This window comes from Sphaerodactylus townsendi, linkage group LG10 (genome assembly GCF_021028975.2).
Source record: "Sphaerodactylus townsendi isolate TG3544 linkage group LG10, MPM_Stown_v2.3, whole genome shotgun sequence".
In the NCBI taxonomy this organism is placed as follows: domain Eukaryota; kingdom Metazoa; phylum Chordata; class Lepidosauria; order Squamata; family Sphaerodactylidae; genus Sphaerodactylus; species Sphaerodactylus townsendi.
The window spans coordinates 65,546,351-65,569,424 of NC_059434.1; the positions used below are offsets into that span (position 1 = coordinate 65,546,351).

The window sequence follows — 23,074 nt, forward strand, 5'->3', positions numbered from 1 at the left end:
GCAAAATGCATTCATATCACACAATGAGTGGAAAGCAGTCCCTGACAGTACTTGATGTTCCTTACTGTTTGGACTCAGAGTCAGAGACTCAGAGTCAGATGCACATGAGATAAAAATATCAAATGATCAGGCTATTATTTGACAGTTTTAATCATCAAGTTTAATCATGTCACAAATCCATTTTCACTGGGGCATTTAGACATTGCAGTGGTGGTGATGGCAGGGAATGAACAACCAGTTCCCTTTTATTTTGTTTGTATTTTGAGATATAAAATGTGCAGTGATTAAAACTTCACAGGTCTGGTACCATTTACAAAAGTAAACTCTCTGTCTTAAGTCATTGCTTGGAGATTTACACGTCTTTCCTCAAGTGTTTTGATTGAGCTGTCACAGGCAGATGCTCTTGGGCTGAAACATAAACCCTGTGTGCCTTCTTGCTATGTATTTCTCTGAGATTATTTTGCTTTACCATGAAGGTGGGCTGAGCAGAGCAAACTGACGAAAGAGTGGGCTGTTCCCTTGATCTGGGAGAGCTCTCCGTCAATGACCGAGTTCCAGAATGCAGAGCAAAGCAGAGGCGGCAGCAGTGAGTGGGCTGTTCTCTTTCCAGCGTTGCCTGGCAGGGAAGCTTCAAGTTCATTGAACATCCACAGTTTCTAGGAACTTTTTAAAGAAGTACTTCTTCAAATGAACACTGCCTAAACTCTTCAGGACCAAAAATGGGTACAGGGGATTATATCTGCATCACTATGACCGGAGGGGCACCTTGGGGTTTTAGACTGCAAGGTGGCAAGGAAGAAAAGCAGCCTTTACAGATTGCCAAGGTAGGACAATAAGAAAATGTAAACCCCCCCCCCCCCCCGGATGTTTGGTGAAAAGGAACGACGCACTGTCTGCTTTTGGCAGTCTTTCCACTTCAAAATGTTTAATGAAGATTTTTTCCCACTAATCCTTTTCCAGTTGAATCTTTGCCTTACATGTCTTTTTAATCAAATAGATTTTAATTTTAAGAGAATTACAGTGCAATCCTATGCACTGTTGGTCTGGACTGTTGAAATCAATAGCCTTAGACAGGGGTAACTCTGCATGGCACTGAACTGAAAATCTCTTAAACCTTTTTTTACCTTTTTCTTGCACATAAAGGTATAAGTTGTCTGAGATGCTGACTGCTTTCAGCTCCTGTTGAACTTGCTGAATGATATTGAAAGACCTCTATATTGAAGACTGGGTCTTAAGCAAGCAAGCAAGGCTTCCTTTGATGAGAGAGTGGTGACACTTTTCTTCTATCTTGGCAAATGCACGGCTGCATGAGGAAAATATGTTGACTGTTGCAGTTAATCTAGGAAAGTAGTATCATGAAGCCGTTGCTTAACGTTAATCATACCCACATAGTCCACAATAATTTTCATGAGATGCTGGCTGTATCTTGGTGTATGGTTGGTAGATTATCTGTTGTTTGCATTACGGTTCATATGAAAATTTAACAAGTAACTTGAAATTCTGTTGTGTTGTCAAGGGAATTAAATTTTTAGCTTTTAAAGGCTTTTAAAAATACATAGATAGATGCAGAATGGAGATCTCATTTAGCTGTGGATTGGGAGGAAATTATGTCCATCAGTTCCATGTAATTCTTGCAAGATTAATGCTTATATATCATTACATGTTAACCTAAGAAACATGCAGCTCAATCTTAGGATTCTGACTCAGAACCCAGTCCTGTGGCATTTCCTAATCACCTCAACATTTACTTGGGAGTAAGTCAGCAAAACATAATCCTGGACTATGTAATTTATATGCAGTGGTGGGATTCAAATAATTTAACAACCGGTTCCAGTGGTGGGATTCAAATAATTTAACAACTGATTGTCCACAAGCACCATTTTAACAATCGGTTCTGCTGAAGTGGTGTGAACCTGCTGAATCCCACCACTGCTTATATGAATATAACTGGGAGTAAACTCCCCTGGATTCAGTGAACTAACATACATAGGTTACAGTGTGTTTCCAATAAGAAAAGCAAAAACGAATAACATGGGAAATATTATTTGTCTCACAGTTCTATGAAACATGAGTGACCTTGTTTCCAAATATTTAGGAACATGATATATTTTACTATTTGGAAATAATACCAAGTGAAAGATTTATACAAACATATTAGGTCAGTTTGTTTTATAAACAAAGCAAAAATATTTTTGCAAGTATAAAGTTATAACTGTTTTAAAGTATCTAACTTCTTTTGATAGGGGAAGATTGCTTTTCATTTTCAATGAAAAATCTCTACCAGTTGAACATATAAAAGGCAATTGGCTGTTTATCAAACAGGCATACAAGTATCAAATGAATGTTTCATGGCCTGTTATCATTAAAAAATAACTGCTTCAAGTGACATATTTGTTTTGGGACAAAAAAAAAATCCCCCCTTTGGCTTGGATGTAACTGTTGCTTTGCAAAGGACAGTGGAATTCTGCCACCTAGTGAAATTTTGGTGTGAGAAAAAAAATTATTTCAATAAAGGAAGAATCGGGTATTCCTTAGCAACTGGCAAATGTATTGTTGCATACAGTTTCATGGGCTTGGGTTCAGTTTGCTCACATATGAAATGAATTCTCAGTCCCTTGATAAAAAAAAATCCTTCGTGTCTTAGGGAAAAATAATATTCTCATAATACAAAAGCCATTGTGGTTTTGTCAATCTATAAAACTAAGCCACGGTGGTTTTGGACATGCAGCTCAGATTCCTGGAATCAAAATCTCCCAGACTGCATCATAAGTATTTGTAATGAGATTGGTAGCTATATCCAAAATATGATTTTAGACAGTGCAAGGTTTAGCAATAAATGGAGAATGCTTGCTCATAAGAACTGCCTGGCGAGATCAGACCTGTACTCATCTGATCCAGAGTTTCTTTCCTATAGAAACCAGCCAAAAACGTGTAGAAAGTATAAAGATGGCACTCATTCCTGCTGCTTGTCTTCAGCCCGTGGCACATAGAAGCTTAATTTTACTAATGTGCTTAGTAGCCAGTGCTAATTCGTCTACTTCAGGGGTAGGGAACCTGCGGCTCTCCAGATGTTCAGGAACTACAATTCCCATCAGCCTCTATCAGCATGGCCAATTGGCCATGCTGGTAGGGGCTGATGGGAATTGTAGTTCCTGAACATCTGGAGAGCCGCAGGTTCCCTACCCCTGGCTCTACTTGTTAAAGCCGTCTGAGCTAGTGAACGTTGCCACATAGTGGGGTGCTGTATTCTACAAGTTAACACACATTTTAAGATTATTTATTCATTCATTCATTCATTTGTAGCCCACCTTTGTTAAGAGCCGCGGGGCATAGTGGTTAAGTGCTTGCACTGCCACTCACACGGTCAGGAGTTCGAGCCTCCTGTGGGTCAGATATCCTGGCAGCTGGCTCATAGTCAACTCATCCATCCATCCATTCCTTGGTCGTTAATGAATACCTAGCACATAGCTAGGGGGTAAAGAATAGCTGGGGAAAGCAATGGCAAATGACCCCACAAAAACGGCTTGCCTATAAAACCACAGCTTGCAGTGGTACCCCAGGGTCGGATACGACTGAAGGGAAAACTTTACTTTAGCCCACCTTTATCCTCAATGGGAGCCAAAAGTGGCTTATATTGTTCTCTTCTCCTCCATTTTATCCCCTTTATAACCCTGGCTCATTCCGCACATGCAGAATAATGCACTTTCAAACTGCTTCCAGTGCTCTTTGAAGCTGTGTGGAATTGCAAAATCCACTTGCAAACAGTTGTGAAAGTGGTTTGAAAACGCATTATTTTGCATGTGCGGAAGGGCCCCTGTGAAATGGGTTAGACTGAGACAGTGTGTGAATGGCTCAAGGTCACCCAGTAGGGATGAGTGGGGATTTGAACCTGGGTCTTCCAGATACTAATTCAGCACTCCTATCCACTACACCACATTGGTTCTGGAAGTTAACAAACTCGCAGGCTTCCTTCTTGCTCTCCATGAACTTTCTGTGAAACACTGATATTCTGAGTTGAGAACTAGATAAAAATGGTTCTCAAAAATTATTAATTGCTGGTACTTAAGCCCTTTTGCTTCCATGAAATTCCTGCTCTGCAAGTCACAATAAAATGAAGGAAGCAGTCCAGTAGTGGTACTTGGAAATGTTCTTCAGCTGATATCTGAGTTATAAATTCCTGGTTGTCTGGTTTTAAAAAAATGAAGAAAGTCCATTGTTTGAGCTTTTAATGGAATATAACATTTGATTCAGGTGATTCTTTTTTCTATTTCATATTTTGTATTTCAAAAGAGGGAAGACAGGAAGGGTTGCATCAGTGCTTGGCTTTTGTGGCCTCTTCTTACATGCCCAGGGTAATGATGATTGCCACTTTGGGGTCAAGAAACGGTTTTCCTCCAGGCTAAACTGATCAGGGATCCTGGATGGGTTTTTGGTCATTTTCTGGTCACAAAGTAGAAATCACAGGGGTGGGGTAGTTGTGAATTTCCTTCATAGTGCAGGGGGTTAGACTGGATGACCCTGGAGATCTCTTCCAAGTCTTTGTTTCTATGATTCTATGTCTTCCTGTAATATTATATTTATGCACATTTATGCACATAAAATAATGCACATTTTTTTCTGAGCTGCTGGTGATAATGTAAAACAATTGAGATTAAAAGTTTTATTCATTAAAATAGGAAATGTAGGCTAGTACTTGGATTGGTACAATCCTTCTGCAAAAAGTCTGTAATTGTCACAGGATCCCAGTTGGTAAATCTTTCCCAGTTTGCTCTCATGCTTTCCATCTGTTGGCCTATGAGGCAAAGGGAAGCCTGCCAAACTTCCACTATGTTCTGTTAGAATTCCCCAAGAGATCTCGTGACTCAGTAGAACTTCTGGACTCCCCATACCGACATCCAGGCTATTCTAAAGAATTCTGAGTTCACAGGGATGTCTGGCATTGAAATCTTCTTGAAGCGATCTGGTCTGTTTTTCTCTGCTGTCTTTCAGCCTGTATATATGTGTTTACAATACTTTAATCCTCAGATAACAGAATTTTCTTTAGCTTTTCGTTTATGGAGTCAATCCATTAGTTAAAGTAAGTTAAAAGAATATCAACCAGAACCTATCAAAACCCGTCGTTCCAAAACCAGTATTAAAACAAAACAGTAACTCTCAATTAATGTTAACACACAACTGTGGTGTGATTTACTTAATCAGTTATCTTGAAATATCAAAGATCATGTAAACTCTACTCCAGTTGACATTTCTGGTGAGTGAAGTTAAATATTCTGTAGAGAAATATTTTGAGTGAATGTGGTTTAAGAAACAACTTTCCACATCATCTTGGAAGCATTATTAAATCATTATAACTGAACATGAACATTACTGACAGCCAAACTACTATCCTGTAAATGTATGTAATATATTGATGCATTACAAGGTGGGATCACATTGCCTTTGTCACAAGGATACCCAGAGCTACATGAAACAAAATAAAATTACTCCTCAAATCTGTTTTTTTTAAAAAATTGATACATAGGTCAGTGTGACCTATGTTTGCAGAACAGTCTGAAATTTGACTAGTGCTCTGGGTGTCTTGGGAGTGAATAAAGAGATAATTGAAAATAAGTCTTGTGTTTTAGTTTAACATTTCCTGTGTGTCTATCCAATGTGTCACGTATGTCCCATTTGTTACTATCCTGAAACTTGTGAAATAAGGATTGTATAGTAGAATAAATCAATATTGTTTTTTAACAAATAGCGTGAACTTTCGAACTTATTGCTTTTATAATGATATCATGACATCTAGCCCAGGCCAAAAACTATCAGCAGCTGCTTTTGTTAAGGAGCCTAAAGCCATATTTGAAATAAGAACAATTTGACACATCCATTGTTTTCTCCTGGCAGTCCATGAATGAAGTTTCCTTCAATGGGTTGGATCCAAAATACAGTAAGGAGAGATCTTCCCCATCTCCCCTTTCCTGCTGCAGCTTCCTGTGTTGAAATGAAGCCATTCCTGACAACTGAGAATTCCATGGCATGGGGTAGTGTGCTGCACAGGGGAAATTAATAAATATTGTGAAATTTATGAAGATTGCTGTCTCTGTGAAACAGAAGACCCAAGACTGGTTTGGATCCAACTCAGTGTTTGGTACACTTACATATCTCTAAACCTTTTTGTATATGAAGGCATGGTAATGAAAATCAGAGAACATTTTAGAAATAATAATTATTTATAATCTGTATAGGGCGTAACATATATAGAGTTATTCCCACATAGCATATCAACAACCCCCTTTTGAAGGTACCGGTAATAGTTATTACCATTACACAGAGAAGACTTTGAAGTTTACAATGTTGTTGCCAGACTGACCTATGGTGGGCTGAGGGAACCCTGTGTGAAGGACAGTAGTGTCTCTACCCATCTCTGCCAACCCTTGGGGTGTCTAGCAATGCTGTGCCAGAGACTCTCACCACTTCAGGTAACAGCATAGTTCTAAAACTCATTTGTAAACTGCTTAGGATAGCAATATACCCCATTCTCACTTTTCTGGACGTAGACTAATGTAGGGCCTTTGGTGATGTTAATCCAGTGTATACCTGGCACTGATGCAACTATGCCAACAAAGGAAGAACAAATGGGTATCACCAGTGTTCTTTTCAGAGAGGATTGATGTTTCATGATGCATATGTCATGGGTAGACTCTATGGCATTATAATCCACTGAAGTTGCTCCCCTTCCTAAACCCTGCCCTCTTAAGGCTCCATCCCCAAAATCTCCAGGTATTTGACAACTCAGCAGTGTTAGCAACTCAGAGCTGTCAACCCTACTCTGGCACTTCTCAGCCTTGGCAGTCAAACCCAGAAGTGGATGCCAGCCCAGGGAGGGGTGGGCCGGGGCATTCTGAGGGTACAGATGATTTTAGTTGACTTACACCAGGATTCCAGCCCAGGAACACCCTTTTTACGTGACTGCAGACTTGTGCCCCAAGAAAATGTGGTGTAAGCCTGTTTCTCCAATGAGGCTATTTGGGTGCAGGAGGGTTCTTGGATTTCCCTGCTCCCCGCGCCGCCTGAAGGCAGGGAGTTATGGTAAAATCCCCAGTTATGCTGGAATCTCCCCCATCTGGATTGCGCTACCTGTGTATGGTTTTAATGGAAAGATGGTTTCATTTATTACTACATTGGAAAAAGAGGTCATGCTTTTTCCTACATCAAATGAGTCCCACAGTTTGTCACAAGCAGTATGTTTACAATTCCACAGAAACTGTCTAAGACACTTAGGAGAAAAGAACCCTTTGTTCCCTCCCATTCTGATTTATAACTAAGATTCACAAGACAGTTTTGACTGAGGAAAAAAATTCTACGAACTTATATAATAAAGTTGGCTATTACTTTTCATTGTAAACACTTTTGTCATTCAACTATTACTGTTCCCAGTTATACCTCTTATATCTTTTACACCCTGAGCTATGGGCCAACAGCAGAACCTTGTATTCCAATACACCTGTGAAGGAAAACTGTATTGGGAAATCTTATGGGGAAGTGTAAGAAAGTCCAAGTGTGGTATTGCCATCTGAGCTTGAATGGCTTTTGAGTTTTTAAATTATTTTATTGCCTCCTGCTTTTATGTCTCCTGTAGCCCAAATCTCTGTCCTCTTCTTCAGCTGAGGATTACTGATGATGTTTGCAGTGGCAAATGGCAGTTGTTTGTCTTTAAGGTGTCAATGGAGTTTTGTTTTATAAAAGCAACACACATTTTCTAGCAGAGGTATGATGTTTATGCCTAGGAAGCCCTCAGGCTTTGGCATTTGTCCCATCTCACTGACTGCTGGTGTCAGCTCTGAGCAGCCCATCAGTACTGGTTGTATCTGGTGATATAAAACCTGTTCCTGGAACTTTTTTCAGGATATTTGACAGCTAACTTCATGTAGGGCTTGAACTAGAAACCTAATACACTTTAAGCTGTGCAGTTCCACAGCACTATGCCTTCTTCTGTAGCTTTTCCTTTCCTGGTATAGGAGGTTGGTTTTGACACCTTGGCAGTAGATGCTCCAAATGTCGCAAAGTATCTAAGAGGTGAAGGTATGCAGTGTGTGAAAGGTAGGTTCTAGTCCTGTCTCTTGCTTCAGTTTTGCTGCTGAGAGGTTTCTTGCAGGCAAAAAGAGCAACTTTGCCCTATTTGTAGCTTTTGCCTTGTGTGTGTATGTTTGTGTTTGATATCAAGACAGCTGACCTATGGAAACTCCATAGGGTTTTCAAGGCAAGAGATGTTCAGAGGGGGTTGCCATTGCCTGCCTCTGTATCATGACCTTGATATTCCTTGGAGGAGACCTTTCCAAATACTAACCAAGGCCAATCACTGCTTAGCTTCTGTGATCTGAGAAGATCAGGCCAGCTTGGGGCTAACCAAATCAGGGCAAGTGTTGCTTTGATAATATTAAATATCCTTCCTTCTTTTTTCAACATTTGAAATCTTCCCTGGTGAATTATTGGGAAAATAACACATATAGCTTCTGTTAATGCACTGTTCTGTATCACTGTTCTTACATTTGTGGACCCTATATATGGCAAATAACTGCTCTTTGAGGCACTATTTCTAGTGTGCACTTCAAAAAAATTCATCTTAATTTCAGGTTGGGATGTTTAAAGGCTGTGATTTTCTCTGTGCCAAAATGTTGGGAAATTTCATATTGTTCTAGTAATTTGTTGGGGCACCGTTTTCTGTCATGCCCTTAAAAATTACCTGAAATTAAAAATAAACATTTTGATGCCATTGACCACCCCCTCCCATTCCCCCCTCACCCAAGGCAGTAGCAGCAGCAGTGAGTGAGTGAGAGAGAGAGAGAGAGAGAGAGAGAGAGAGAGAGAGAGAGAGAGAGAAAGCATGTCCTGTCGAACAGTTATTGGTAACACATCAGTCCTTTAGATTTTAAAAGGCCATTTTTTTCTTTGGGAAGACCAGTCCCCACTTACCTTTGCTGCCCTTTGCTGCGCGCTACTCTCAGCGCGCGGCATCTCTGGTGCGCGCCTGGGCGTCCCCACGACAAAAGGCGCTGTTTCGAGGAGCGCCAGGGATGCCGTGCCCTGAGGGGGCGCGAGAGCGGCAGCGTCGGGGCGGCTGCGTTGTCGCCGCCCCTGTAGTGGGGAGTGCCGGGGGACCCCGCGCTACTTGAGGAGAGTAGCGCGGGGCTTAAGGTAAGTGGGGAAAGGGCCCAGGTCTCTGAACTCCCAAGCTTTATGCATTATCCTATTTACACAGTTAATGAAGTCATTCACTGGATTATCTCTAAAACTGAGTTGTCAAGTTACTCTTCTCCAAAACTTCACTGCAATGTGTGCTCTAACCAGCTTTTTTATAGTATAATCTTGTTGCAGAGGAGTATAATTTTTGCCTTATTCCAGTACCTTAATTTCCTTTGACTATTATGAAATCAGGATTACCCCAAAAAGTCTAATTCTAGAATTTTCATATGGACTCATTAGACTCTAAACACAGCCATTACTCAAACCCCACTGAAGTAAGGCTGCCAACCTCCAGGTGGGGGCTGGAGATCTTCCAGAGGTACAATTGGTAATTTCCAGTTGACAAAGATCGATTCCTCTTGAGAAAATGGATGCTTTGACGACTGGACTGTATGGCATGATATATCAGTGAGGTCCCTCCCTTTCCCAGATTTCACCACCAAATCTCCAGGAATTTCCCAACACAGAATTGATACCTCTATGCTGAAGTGTATATACATTTCCCATGTTCTCTATGGTTCCTATGTTCTATCTAGTGTGTAAGTACCATGTGAATGAGTAATAATTTAGAATGTCAAAATGTCTTTTTTCATTTGATAGCCTAAAGAAAGGCCCAGACATGCCAAAATCATTTGGACAGAAGTTTATGTTTAGAGGAGTGTGAGGCATTGACTTTCTACAATTCAATTGTACTTTAAATGGCACTTATTTTCCAATGACTTACTGTTAAGTTGGGCAGTGTGCTAAGAAAAAATAGTAGGTGCAAGCAGTTTTATGGGCCATTTCCTAGGGTGGTACATTCAGTAATATAGCCTGGAATGTTTCAGCCTTTTCCATTGCCAAATAAGTAATAAAGAAATTTAACTTCAGAGCAGCAAGACAATTGTCGGCAAACCACTATAGGCATTGCCCTATCTTGTGAGGTATACATTTTCCAGCCATTGCTATAAATAGGCTTTTGTATATGTTTGCAAGAAATAGGAATTTTAGGAACATATGGGCCGTAGGAAATCTCAAACAACCTGAAAAGTACTTCTGGTTTACCTCCTAATGTCCGTGCTGAGACCTGTATGTACCATTTGGTGCAGAAATGGGTTTGGGTACATAGTACTAAATTTATTTCTTAAAAAATAATTAGCTTTACATCCAATCAGGTTTCAAAAGGCAGTGAACATAAAAATATTCAAACATTTGAACAATTAAAAATACATTTAAAATGATAAAATTCAATGAAAAATGCATCCATTCAGCACTAGAAGGGGAGACAGAACTATTATTGGGGGTATGTCAGACAAAACAAAAAAGTCTTCACCTGCTGTCAAAATACACCATAAAGATGAATCATCCTGGGGAGGAAGTTTCAAATTTTTGGTGGTGGGCAGCAGTGGGCTTTGAAGAAACAAAAGTGAAACCTTCAAAATGGAACAAAATGTTTCCTGATTTCTGCACAGCAAGGAAGAAACATTTTGAAACTGTGTGGGGGGAAAAGATTGCTAGTTTAACAGATCCTAAATAAAATGTTTTGAGCTGAAATAAAATGTTCTCAAAATGTTTTGGGGGAAAAGTTGTGCAGAGCTCCTTCCCAAAATGCTTCTATTTTCATCCTCAAGACATTTTATTTGTGTTGTGTGGAATCAGCCTTTGTCAGATAGCTTATTAATTTTTGCAGGGTTTCCCTATCTGTGAAAAAAATAAGTCTTCATGGTGTGTAATATTTTCTCTGCTCTTGTGCCATAGTACCTTTTGTTTTGGGCTGAAACATTTTAGCTTGCTTCTGTGGTACTCAACAACATCTGTGGCAGTGAATGTACTTTTGCAAAGTTGTTGTCATAGATACCGGTGAGCATGGATTCATCCTTAAGAAGCTTTGCATAGGCTTTCATGCTTGGAGATGTGCCAGAAATATTTATTTTATTCTGTGTGTATGTGCTTCATTGTTTTGTTTCGTGGTTTAATTCACTTCATTGGCTTATTTCAACAACTTGGTTTATTTTGGGGTTCAATCCATTTCAGTTTTGATTAGTTTTTGAAATGATTTCTCATTGATGTCAAAGAGAAATTTCAGTTCACTGTATGGTTTTTGTTTGCTTTGGTATCAGAATTAGATAAAATAAGGGGACAACGCTTGTTAAATGTCATCCAAATAGATCCTGTTTTTCATTGATACAATGAATATACCAAGATGTCCTAAAAACATTTACTTTGGAATTGAAGTTACAGAGAATAGAGCAAACAGCTCCTAACCTATCCATGTTCTCACAGTTTTATCATTCCTTCCCAAGAATCACACTGATAGGAAGAGAAAGCAAAGAAGTACCAGTTAGAAGCTTTCATTTCGTTCCTGTGTTTCTCATTTACAGCTCAGAGCTGTCAGTCATATTTTCTCTTATTTCACCTAACTGGTTGGCTCCAGGTAGATAGACAAAGTGCCAAAAAAGGGGCTGAAGAGGTCAAATAAAGGAAATGACTGTTTGAAATGGCACTAAACGTTTCATGTGGCTTTGTGGTTAAACCTCATTTTGCTTAGAGCTTGGAAGCAGGATGATTAATTTTGGAGTGCTGTTCTTTTCAAAATAAATGCGCACACACCCATTCATGCTACCTTCAAAAATATGTGCTTGATTTTTTTTTACATCCATGTGATTTTTCCTAGTTCTGCTTGAAAAGATTTGTCCTTGATGAAAACAACTAAGTGCGAGATTATTTGGCCAGAAGGTTCAAGTGACTGACACTGATGGTTTATTAAGATCTGAAACAGCAGAATTCAGAGTGTAGGATTTTGAAGATTATATTGCATATAGTCACTTGTTTTTAGAGGATAATAAAGTTTCCATACATTCCAAAATGTTCATGTGCAAGAGACAGGAAACAACTTATAGTGTGCATCATTTGCAATTTCAGAAGCCTTTGCTGCAAGTATGTTTGAAGAACAAGCTATAATTTTCTATTATGCAAAGCAATTCAATAAGTTTGGCATGGCCTGATGGACGGAACAGGAATGGTAACAAGTCATGTGGTTTATTTTGCCCAGTAATGACAGCTTAGAATGTATGGCTCTATTTAAATGCTTAAAAATAGTTGGTTTGTGATGTGAACAAGCCTCAAATTGTCAAATTCAAACCAAGGTTAAATTGTGGGGCGAATGGGCTTAGGAAACTGACCGACCCTTATGCTGGCATATCTCAAAGATGCACCATTGTAAGGACCAGTTATGCCAGCTGTTCACCTGTGCAACTCAGGTTCTGTGCTGACATCTTAGCGGGCAGATAATGTGGCATGGCTGGAATCAGTTCACTCCGTAGTGCCTTTCAGTGCAGGAATGCTCTCTGACAGGTACAACGTAGGGCTTAGAAAAAAGGAAGCCCATAGGTGGCTATAGAGCAGAAAAAGTGTTCCACCACTGCTATGCCCGTGGGGATCTCCTATGACAGTGGTGGCCCCACCACGGCCCTATGAACTCAATGTGACCTAGAATCAATAATAGAATCATAGAGTTGGAAGAGACCCCAAGAGCCATCAAGTCCAACCCCCTGCAATGCAGGAACACATAATCAAAGTACTCCTGATAGATGGCCATCCAGCCTCTGACATCCTGGCTGCCTCTGCCTCATCCAACTGTGCATTGTCCTGCTTCCTGACCCCAGGATCCTCCAACAACCCCATATAAGAGGTGATGGCTGCTATTGGTGGATAGCCATTTTGTGGAGCATAGCACAGACAGTGAAGGGCTTGATGACTGCCAGGGGCTGCATTGCCTGGCAACCTTCTGTATGGAGGAGGCAATGGAACTGTATTATCAGCTGGCTAAATGCCCACTGTATGACCATGCAAGTCTGGTGGTGGGCTTGGTTGTAGGCTGCATGGTCTTGTGAATCATCCTTAGGATACAGTGTCAGCAAATAAGGAGAGGGTATCCACGGATGAAATGACACCAATCAGAATTAAGAATCCCTGCCTGCTGGTCCAGCCCTCTCTACCCGACTACTGACTCAGTAGCCATCCTTTGCCCTCTGGTCATGCAACCAACAGGTGTTTGAGGCCAGATGCCAAAAAAACTGTGCATTGTGGACACTATCTGGAAACTTTGTGATTATGTCCTGGTGTTTGCAGGATTCCTGAACAGTCAGGCAATAGAAATGATGAAAGTTTTGATATATCTTAGGTTCTTCCCAGGGATCTTTGAGGGCAGTGGATATAGTCCACTGAGTCCTCTATGTTGGGGAAACTTGGGACTGCCACAAATCATGGTCAGATGAGTGTCAGCTCTGTCTCTTCTGTGGGGAAGCATACATGCTCCTGCAGGTTGGCCAATCTGCCATCCAAGAAGCTTTGCAATCAGTGGGTCACTGAGAACTGGGACACCTCCAGGACCTCAGCCACAATCCCTTGGAAGGATCCAGTGGTGAGGAACCTGAGGGAGAGCAGAATTTTATGTAGGACAGGGATGGCATCAGGGTGGTGTTGGGAAGCTTGGCCTTGGAGAGCTGGGCTGAGCTCCTCACACAAGGCTTGGATTGTCACCCTGTCTAGGTGAAAGCGATCCAAGCAGGTACTGTCTGAAGAGATGGAGGATGAACCAGTGTTGGCAAGTATGGCACCAAGGAGTGCTGACAGTTGATTGGTATGTTGCATGCCTAGCTGAGGCAGTAGAAGGTACCATCCTAGGGCAGACTGGCCAAGACTTGTGGAGAAAGGGTGCTTAGTTCAAAATGGTCAAATGAGTTTGGACCCCTGTTCTCCAGCTGCCATTGTGCCCCATCCTACCATTAACTACCCCTTGTCCACACAGTTGTCTCCCCTGTCTGCATGGCCTCCTCTTGAGGCCTGGGGTCCATTGGAAAGGCAGGGGGAGTCTTTGGCTTTCTACAGTGCCTCTCCATAACATCTCCAAGGAGTGCTTCACCAGTTGCTGGGGATGCTGATGTGGTTGCAGCTGCTTTAAAACAGATTCTGATGCTTATTTTCTGCTGGTCGCCACCTGAACAAACCCTGCAGGGAGTAGACAGTGCCACAGATATGCCAAAGCAGGGGCCCCTCAGTATTGCTTGACTATCAACCATTGGGAAAGAATCAAACCTTAGTTTATTAAGGCTCCACACTCATATGCAACAGCAAATTGTAGTTTGATCAAATATTTCCTAAACCAGGATGTTATCAATTGTAGTTCCAGGCACAAATGGGAGGGAGACAGGAATATGTAAGTCTGAGGGCTGTGGCTCATTTAGTTTATTCATGATGTCAGCCTAAATCCCACTTGTCTGACTCGATGTGCTGAAAACTATGAGAGAGGCTGCTAATGAGAAGGATCTTCCCAAGTTCCTCCTCTGCCAGATGAAATGTTGGATAAAGATTCAGTCAACAGGACAAAAGTGTTTTAAATCTGAGCAATCTAGCTTAACTAAAAAAAACTGGCTGGAAAAAAAAACTTATTGGAATGATCTGTCATTTCAACCAGTATTGCCAATGGGTATTCTAAAACGGGTTGATGAATATGAGGCGTGCTGGTCAGGGTGTTTATTCTTCCTACCACTGACATTTTGTTTGTGTATCGGTCACTTTGAAATCCAGCTGCCAAATATCATTGACCCAGTTTTAAGACCATATGGAAATCATCTGAAAGGCAAGAAAAATGTTATGACTAATGAAAGTAGGGGAAAGGGGTGACATCTCTAGCTGTCTTCATCTTTAGCTGTATGAAACAAAAGTCTCTCGAGGCATATACAAGATTGGTACACATGAGAATAAATTTTGATCAGTGTCATGTAAGAACAAGTATGTTAAACAATCTACAATATGAAGCCAATATCCTCTGTATAAAGTACAGCTAAAGTAGATTGTTTTTAAAACATTCAGGATGTGATTCATCCCCACCAGCTGTAGTGGAATAGGCACAGAGTTCAACTGAGCCTTTTTCTCTCTCTTCTGATCATTCTCTGGGCCAGAACATGAATTTAGGCACCTATGCTTCCTTCTATAGGGTTATTCAGCCATCACTGTTTTCCCCATGGTCCTGACTGGAGCTTATGGCTCACACGTGTGAGAATGGATTGTCCTTTTGCTGATTAAAGTTTTCAATTTAAAATATAATATACTACACTCCGTGAAGTAGGATTGTTCTTTTAGGGATCATTACTTCTTTTGCTTTTTAATAAGGGGTCTATCGATGCATTCTGTTGACTTTGAATATTATTGCTGGAATGATATCTAGGAATAATCTCTGTTTAATAAACTGAATGAGGGCCAACCCAGGTAAGTTAAAGGGTGGTTGTTAGTTGATAATATAATAAAACTTGGATTATGGATTCTTCCTGTTTTAAATTGGTATTTTCCCCACTCATGCACTTTGCAACTTGGCTGATGTTAGATTTGGGCAAAAATGTCACATAAAGGCAGATGTCTATAGTTACCCACAGTGGTAATTGAATTCGTCTCGTCAGCAGCCAAGGTAGGGTTTCCAAGCCCCTCCTGGCAACTAGTGGGAAACCGGGGGTCAGGGAAAGGAGGGGTGACTGTTGGGCCTATGGCATGATGTCCCTTCCAAGAAAAAACAAGAAGTCACATAACAATATGTGGTTTTACCATCAAGTTTCTCGTTCCTAGAGAAACATGACAGCCATTATTTTATCGTTTTCCATATGATCTCAGCTACCAATAAGAGCAGTAGTAGGGAATAGCAGCTGGGGATAGGAGATTCGCAAGCCTACTGAGAGGCCTTATTTTTACCTTTTTTTTTTAATGTTCTTGTCACATTTAGGTTACTTGGACCGCTATTGAAAATAGTTCAGAAGTGACAATTAGAACTACATGCAACAGATCTAGTCTGACAATTGGCACACTCTAATGAGCATTCTATGCTAGTTCTGAGAGAGCTTTGCTGGCTGATGATTCGTTTCAGAGCCCAATTAAAACCACTAGTAACGCTTTAGAGCCTTAAACATTCTAGAGCCTTAAACATTCTAGAATCAAGGTACTTCAAGGACTACCTGCTTGCATGTAAGCCTGGTCTGCAAACTGCTGCCTTCAAAGTGAGGTGGCTAGTCAGAAGAGAAAGACCTTATCTGCATCACCTTCACTATGGAATGCCCTTCCCCACTCATTCCTTTCTCATTTCACTATGGAATGCCCCTCCCCACACATTCTCTTTATGATGAATTTTCAGCAATAGGTAAAATGTCCTTTTGGCTTAGATACCCTTTTTTAAGCCCCAGTTTTGTTCTTGCACTTTTCTTTGCCTTGATACACAGATTTTATGGTGAATCATTTTTATTCAGTATAGTATAATACCAAGTGATTTTAATGGACTTATGTTGTTGTTGCAGCTAAACAGATTTTTAGTCAATCCTGCTATTGGTTTTTAAAGGATTTAAAAAAGAATTACTATCGTTAAAATGCGTGTGTATAATTTATTGTTTTATAAGTAATGTTAGTTGAAGTTTAGGACTGAGGGAGCTAGGGGAAAAAGCTCCACAGATGGTCACAGCATTTAAGGATGGGGTAGCCAAATGTATAACCTTGTGCTGATGTAGGAATATCAGTGGTGGACTTAAAGTGAATTTATGCTCAAATGATCATGGTATAACTGTAAACCATATAAACTGTAGGAAAAGGATGGGGAGAGGTTGGCTGGTGAGTGAGTCTTGTGGTTTTCTGTGGCTCATGGGACCAATTGTGGCTAAAAGGCTGATTTAACAAACAGGCCTTCCCAATTCAACTGCGGGGGAAATACAACAGACCCTCCTCCATTGCAGCTATTGTTAAAACCAACTTGAGTGAATTGTTAAATTATCTAATATGAAGTGACACATTGAACTCTGTAAAGACATTGGGGTATACAGCATGATAATTAGTTCGCGGTTTGGGGAAAACTATTATCTTTGTTCTTTTTTTAAAACAAAAAAGTTACATGAACAAAGACTGCATTGAAATAATCATTGAAAACAAAGCCATTTTGCATGGGTCTCTTGTTTATCCTTCACTTGCTGTTTTCTTTCTTCAGAGTCTGATTTGCATAGCTGGCCTAGAAGAAGAAAAAAAGCACTGTTGGTCACAATTAGTGCACAATTTGTACCAATGGACGAAAGTAAAATTACAATGTAATGTTACAAATAGTTATTTTCTTTTTGGTCCATTGACTTCAGTGGACTTATAAGGGTATAACAGCTTCAGATTGCACTGTTAGATATTAGTGAATTGTTTAAATTAGAACAAAACACTTGGCTTTGGGGATTGTTGTTGGTAAGGCTACATGAAAGAAGGAAGAGAGAGACCAATTTCAACTGGCATGACATTTTGGTATCACTTGGATAGATCTTAGTTGAATTAGAAAAAGTCATTTATCCTGGACCAAAGGTTTTTTAGAGATATACATCACAAGGCAGGCAATAAATCATACCTTGCCTCACAGAGCTATTATAAACATGAGATGCAACAATGAAAAAATAAAAAATGATTTAGAGTTAAAGAATAATACAATATCTATATATACAACAGGAAATATAAAAATGATAAATGATTCAAGGCTGCTGGCTGCTGAAGATAAACGAAAACATAACTGACTAATAATTAAAGAACCTAACTAGGTATTTGTTTCTAGACAGCATTAAAAGGACTAGTGCCTTGAAATTCCTGAGCAGGTTGGGACAAAGCATTTGAAGAACTGCTAGGTTCCATCACAACCTGACTATTCTCTGTGTGACTCCTGCTTTCCATAGTGAGGAGCAGTGGTAAAGATATAAGGGGGAAGGGGGGGTGCGCCATGCACCGGGCGTAAGCCGGTAGGGGTGGAAAATCACCCCCGCCCCCCCACTTACCTTAGTTCCTCTCTCCTGCCCCTTAGTTCCTCTCTCTTCCCCCTTAGTTCCTCTCTGCTGCAGGATGGTGGGAACTACACTTCCAAGGAGATGTTGCTCCTGGGGAGTGTAGTTCCCACCAGGCTGCAGGAGAGAGGAAATTCCTGGTGGGAAGTGTAGTTCTCAACAGGCTGCAGGAGAGGGGGACTAATGGCAGGAGAGAGGAACTAAGGTAAGTGGGGGAGGCGCGGAGGAGGACGTGGGAGGGGGCAGGGCGCCAATAAGGGGGACGGTGCCAGGGCTGGGCACCATTTTGCCCCAGGTGCCATTTTGCCCCCCTATGCCTCTGGTGAGGAGCGTAGCTCCCAGAAATAGGGTGTTTTCTGTTATGGAGCCTCTTTTATGTAAACCCCATGTCAATATTCATCTGGTGGTTTCTCTTTTGAGGATTTGGTGTGAGGCTTAAGTGTGAAGTTTATAAACACACATACTGCTATTATTATTTCTGGTCTTGTGGATGTTGTCTTCACTTTTTGACGTTACTTGTCAGAGTTGAAAATGGCTAGTGAGTGTTGACTGTGTGTTTTTCTGCTAAGTTCCAAGTAGAGAATGGGGATCCTTTTGGCATATCATCTGCTTAGCTTGCCTTTAGATAACCTGCTCACAGCTGTCTCAGAGGAAACAGCACAGATATAGAGGTGGTTGATTTATATGTGCTACTTGTAACCTACAACCATGCTTGTACCATACAAGTTCTTATCTCTGGACCGGAGCAAGAGTCAGTCATGATTTGGAAAGGCAGCTTTATTCAGTTGTGACAATTTTGCCACTGAAATAATGGGAAGTGGAAAGAATCCAGCATTTTGAAAGGCTGGATTGCAACTTTGCCATTATTAGACGTTTCCTTGCATATAAAAAAGTAACACTAGGATCAACTTCCCTGAGATAATTATTCATAAATGAAGGTTTAGAGGAATGAAGTTATAGAGATTGATTATTATACTTTGGAAGCATATAAACTGTGGAAAATAATTCCCTTGTGAAACACAAATAATTTATTAATGACTATGTTCAGTTCCATAAGAGAAAGGTAAGCTGCAGGTCAAAATAATAAAAGGAACAGAAAACTTAACATATCTTAACTTTATTTTCATTTATAATAGTAATTACTTTGGACATCTGTTTAAGACTATCCAGTCTTTAAAGTCTGTTTCCTGGGGTGGGGGTGGGGGGGTGGGAACTGGGTTGATATTTGTAGTTTTTACAGCTGAGGGTGCTGAGCTAGGCCTTGCATCAGAATTAGATTAATGGAGACATTACCACAACACTGAAGGAATACATGACTGAGGTAATTTTAGGAAGAAAAGTGACACCATGTGTTAAACTCTTGCTTAGTAACTTGATACACAGAACACAAAAGCTAGACTGCTAGATGCTGTGACTACACCAGTGTTAGCTGGTAGCTTTAACAAAATATAGTGTAGTCATTTTATCTATAGAAAAACACTTCGTGGCTTGAAATGTGCATGTTAAGCATTTTCTATGGGCCTCAGCTGGCACTGCTCTCATCTGTTCAAGATTTTATTCAGAAAAGTTCCAAACTTTATATAAATTTGTTTTATGAAAATATGGTTTGAACTACATTTGGATTCTTTCCTCAGTTCTTGGTTCTGTAGTGGTTCCCAGAGTGCTGTCTAATGCAGCAGGCTTGCTGAGCTAAGCAGGACTGGGTCTGCTCAGTGTCTAATAAGAGATATCTTGGGAATGCTGCATAAATCTCTTTGAGGTCCATGAGGGGAAGAATCAGACAAGTATTGCATGTGCTCAAACCCATGTATTGCCTCATTTTATTATTTTTCACCTAGATCTCTTTGCCAGCTTTAATAGCCAGGTTGGATCACATATATGTTTAGCTACTTTTATCATGCCAACAATCATTTCAGATTTGTAATGTATCAGCACTACAAACTGATATCAGCTTTACACTGCTTTAATTGCCATGGATCCCCATACACAAATTAATCCTGGGAAGTGCAGTTTGGTGAGGAGTGAGGAATTCTCTGTGGTACATCCATCCATAGCCCCATCTTCCTGTGCACCAGATCTCCAATTCTCCCTGTTCCCTGCTATGGACACCATGTGGCTGCATTGTGGTGACTTTCTCCAGCAGCTTGAACTGGAAGGAAACCAGGATAGTGGAGCTTGCAGGGACAGATCCAGCAATATAAAGCTGGATCCAGACAGACCAAGTGCTCAGTGGATGCAGGCAGTGGTGGGATTCAAATGGTTTGACAACGTTCCAAAGATGAGAATTCAAATAATTTAACAGCTGATTGTTTACAAGCACCATTTTAATAACCGATTCTACCGAAGTGGTGCGAACCTGCTGAATCCCACCACTGGATGCAGGTCTCAACTTGGCTGGGTTGATCTTTGAACTGAAGGCTCAAAACCTGCAGTTTAAAGCTTGACCCAGCCAAGATCAGTATCGAAGAAGTGTGCCCCTCCTCCAAACTCCACATGGAGTCGGGGTGCAAGTGAGCTTTGTTGAAAGGTGACTGGGCTCAGCATTCAACTGTGCACTTGCCTCCAAATTACACTTGGAGTTTACAGGTGGGGTGCAGTCACTCCCAGAGGTTATGGAGTGCAGGCTGGCACCCCTTGAAGGACAGCTCCTTAGGCATGTGCCCTGCCATGTCCTACCCTAGATATGCCTCTGCCAACAGTCAAGCACCTTCCTTGCAGTTCTCACCACTTTAAAGAAGATATTATAGGGCAAATGTCATATAGCCAATGATATTGTCCATCCAAGTGGGAGGTCAGAAATTCCACAAAAACTTTGGTTTTCAGGGCAGTTGAAGTTGAGAAATCATCAGGATTGTTAAACAGACAACTGTAGTGAAGTGTGTGAGAAGGATATTCGGGATCTAAACATAACAGTGGGACCCTCTGGAGTTCAACGTACTGTTCTGAGTGGATGTCTCAGGAAGGAGCTGTGGACCATGAAGTCTGTAGTGTAGGCGGGCCCCAACAGAGATAGTGCCTTGTCAAATGCCACCTAGAAAGCATAGTTTGGAATCAGGGGCTTCTATCTATATTCAAACCTAACTACCAGAGATCTCCAGTTCATTCCCACATGGAAGTGGGTAAGTCTAATATGTACCCAATTTTAAGGTGTTATCTGCATTATTACTTTACAAAGAAATTTCCTAGTGGAATGTCAAACAATTGTATTTAATGAGATGCTTTAATTTGCTTGATGTATGCATCCCTGAATATTACACATTTCTAAAGGCCCTTATCTTCCCTCAGTATGGTATATTCATTTATTTCCCAGTGGCCTGCCCTTTCCAGGATTCTAAAAGAGGTGAAATAATTAGTTGTGACCATAATATTTGCCTTGTAAAAGAATGTTTAATATAATTATTTAAAATGTTTAATATAATATTCAATGTTAGAATCAGGACCATTTTAATCAATCAGCAAAGGGGACAGTTTTTCGTGGTCCATGCGGGGGGCTCTGTCAGACATAAAGAAATAAATCCTTGAGCAGCAGCTTGAAGTTGTCAACAATGTAGCTATCATGTATTACTCCGTAACAAAGGTTCTCCCCAGCACTTGAACTGCATTATTCATCTTTTTAAAGACAACTTATCGAATATTGTGACAGTAATCTTTTAAATTGGCAGCAACTGCTTCAAGGCCTCATCATTCCATTTCTGATTTTCTCTCTCCTGCTAATATGTTCCATTCTGTACAGAAATAACAATTGGCTGGAGTCAGGTATTCCTTTCTGCTAAATGAAAAGCCTTTTTTTCTGCTGGAGAAAACCTTCTGATGCCCCATGCTGATGCCATACTTAGCAAAAGGGAATCCTTGGATCTGTCTTTCAGTTTCTACTCGGAGCTGGGCCAGGTTGTGTATTATAAATGGACATGAAGGAAATCTTTTAACTTGTTTCATCCCAAGCCAACCAGGTTCTGCATACTGTTGTGTCATCTGGATAATTTTTACTTAGTTTTGTGTTATTTTCTTATAAAATCAGTAGTGACAACAGAGGTGTGATCGTCATCATTATTATTATAGACTTCTAATATCCTCTCTAATATGTTGGACTATAAACTGAGAAACTAGTTATTGGTCATGATAAGGAGAAATAAAACGGTTGTCCCAAATTCCCCCACCCCCAAATACAGCCATAGCCATATGTAAACTCTAGAGTTACATGTTAAACAAAGCTCTGAACTCTGAATGTGTCTGTGTATTCCAAATAAAAGGAGGTAGTGTTTTTATAACTATCAGTACTTGGGCTATGGAGAATGTCTTCAAATGGGACTGGAAAGAAGTTTATCACTGCAAACAGATCTGATTCCCTTAAAAGGAAGCAGCTTCGTTTTTCTTCTGCCTCTCTGGAGAACTGGCTACAAACTGGGAATTGTTATTGTATGAGTCATTTGAGGAGCAGTGCTACACAGAGTTCAGATAGGATTTTTAATAAAACAGACTCCAGATACTGGAAGGCAGCTCTTTCCTTAAGGAGGAAAATCTCGCAACTGTTTTAAGGGACTAGGGTGATGAACATTTGTTCATCCTAAATACTGATCATAACTTTACTTGGGAAAATGTCTGTTTTCTTCAAAGTAAATCCTGTGCTCAAGTTTTCAAAGTAAATCCTGTGCTCAAGTTTTACAGGTCTGTTGATCAAGGCAGCATTTCATATACAGACAGGGGAACAAAATCAGCCAACAGAGGCACATGTTACGTTCTGTTGTGTACAAACCATCCAGCAGCGCAAAGCTATTTGCAGTATGTCTGCTCTTTTCACACCGAGGCTTCTTTGGAATCTCATTGAAACATACAAACAAAAAACCTAGTTGCATACTCTGGTTTTAATTTCAATCCCTGCAGGGCTGTTCATAAAATCGGTTCATGCAAAAGCACATGGCTCCAGAGAGCATGAAAGTTCTGTGAACGGAAGAATCCCTAAAACCAGAGTTTGTGATGTTTCTCCCTCTGGAAGCATAGATGTGTTTACACTGAGATTGGTGTTTGAGTAA

At 40.6% G+C, this 23,074-nt stretch overlaps 1 protein-coding gene across 1 annotated transcript in view; it reads left to right on the forward strand.

Annotated features, from left to right (window-relative positions):
• The first annotated feature begins 575 nt into the window (after nt 1–575).
• The window catches only part of SYNPO2 (synaptopodin 2), a 118,689-nt gene continuing 96,190 nt past the window's right edge, over nt 576–23,074 (forward strand). The window contains exon 1 of the mRNA XM_048509217.1: nt 576–824. Within this exon, the coding sequence (XP_048365174.1) occupies nt 720–824 (105 nt within the window). The 5' untranslated portion in view covers nt 576–719. The remainder of the gene's footprint in view (nt 825–23,074) is intronic.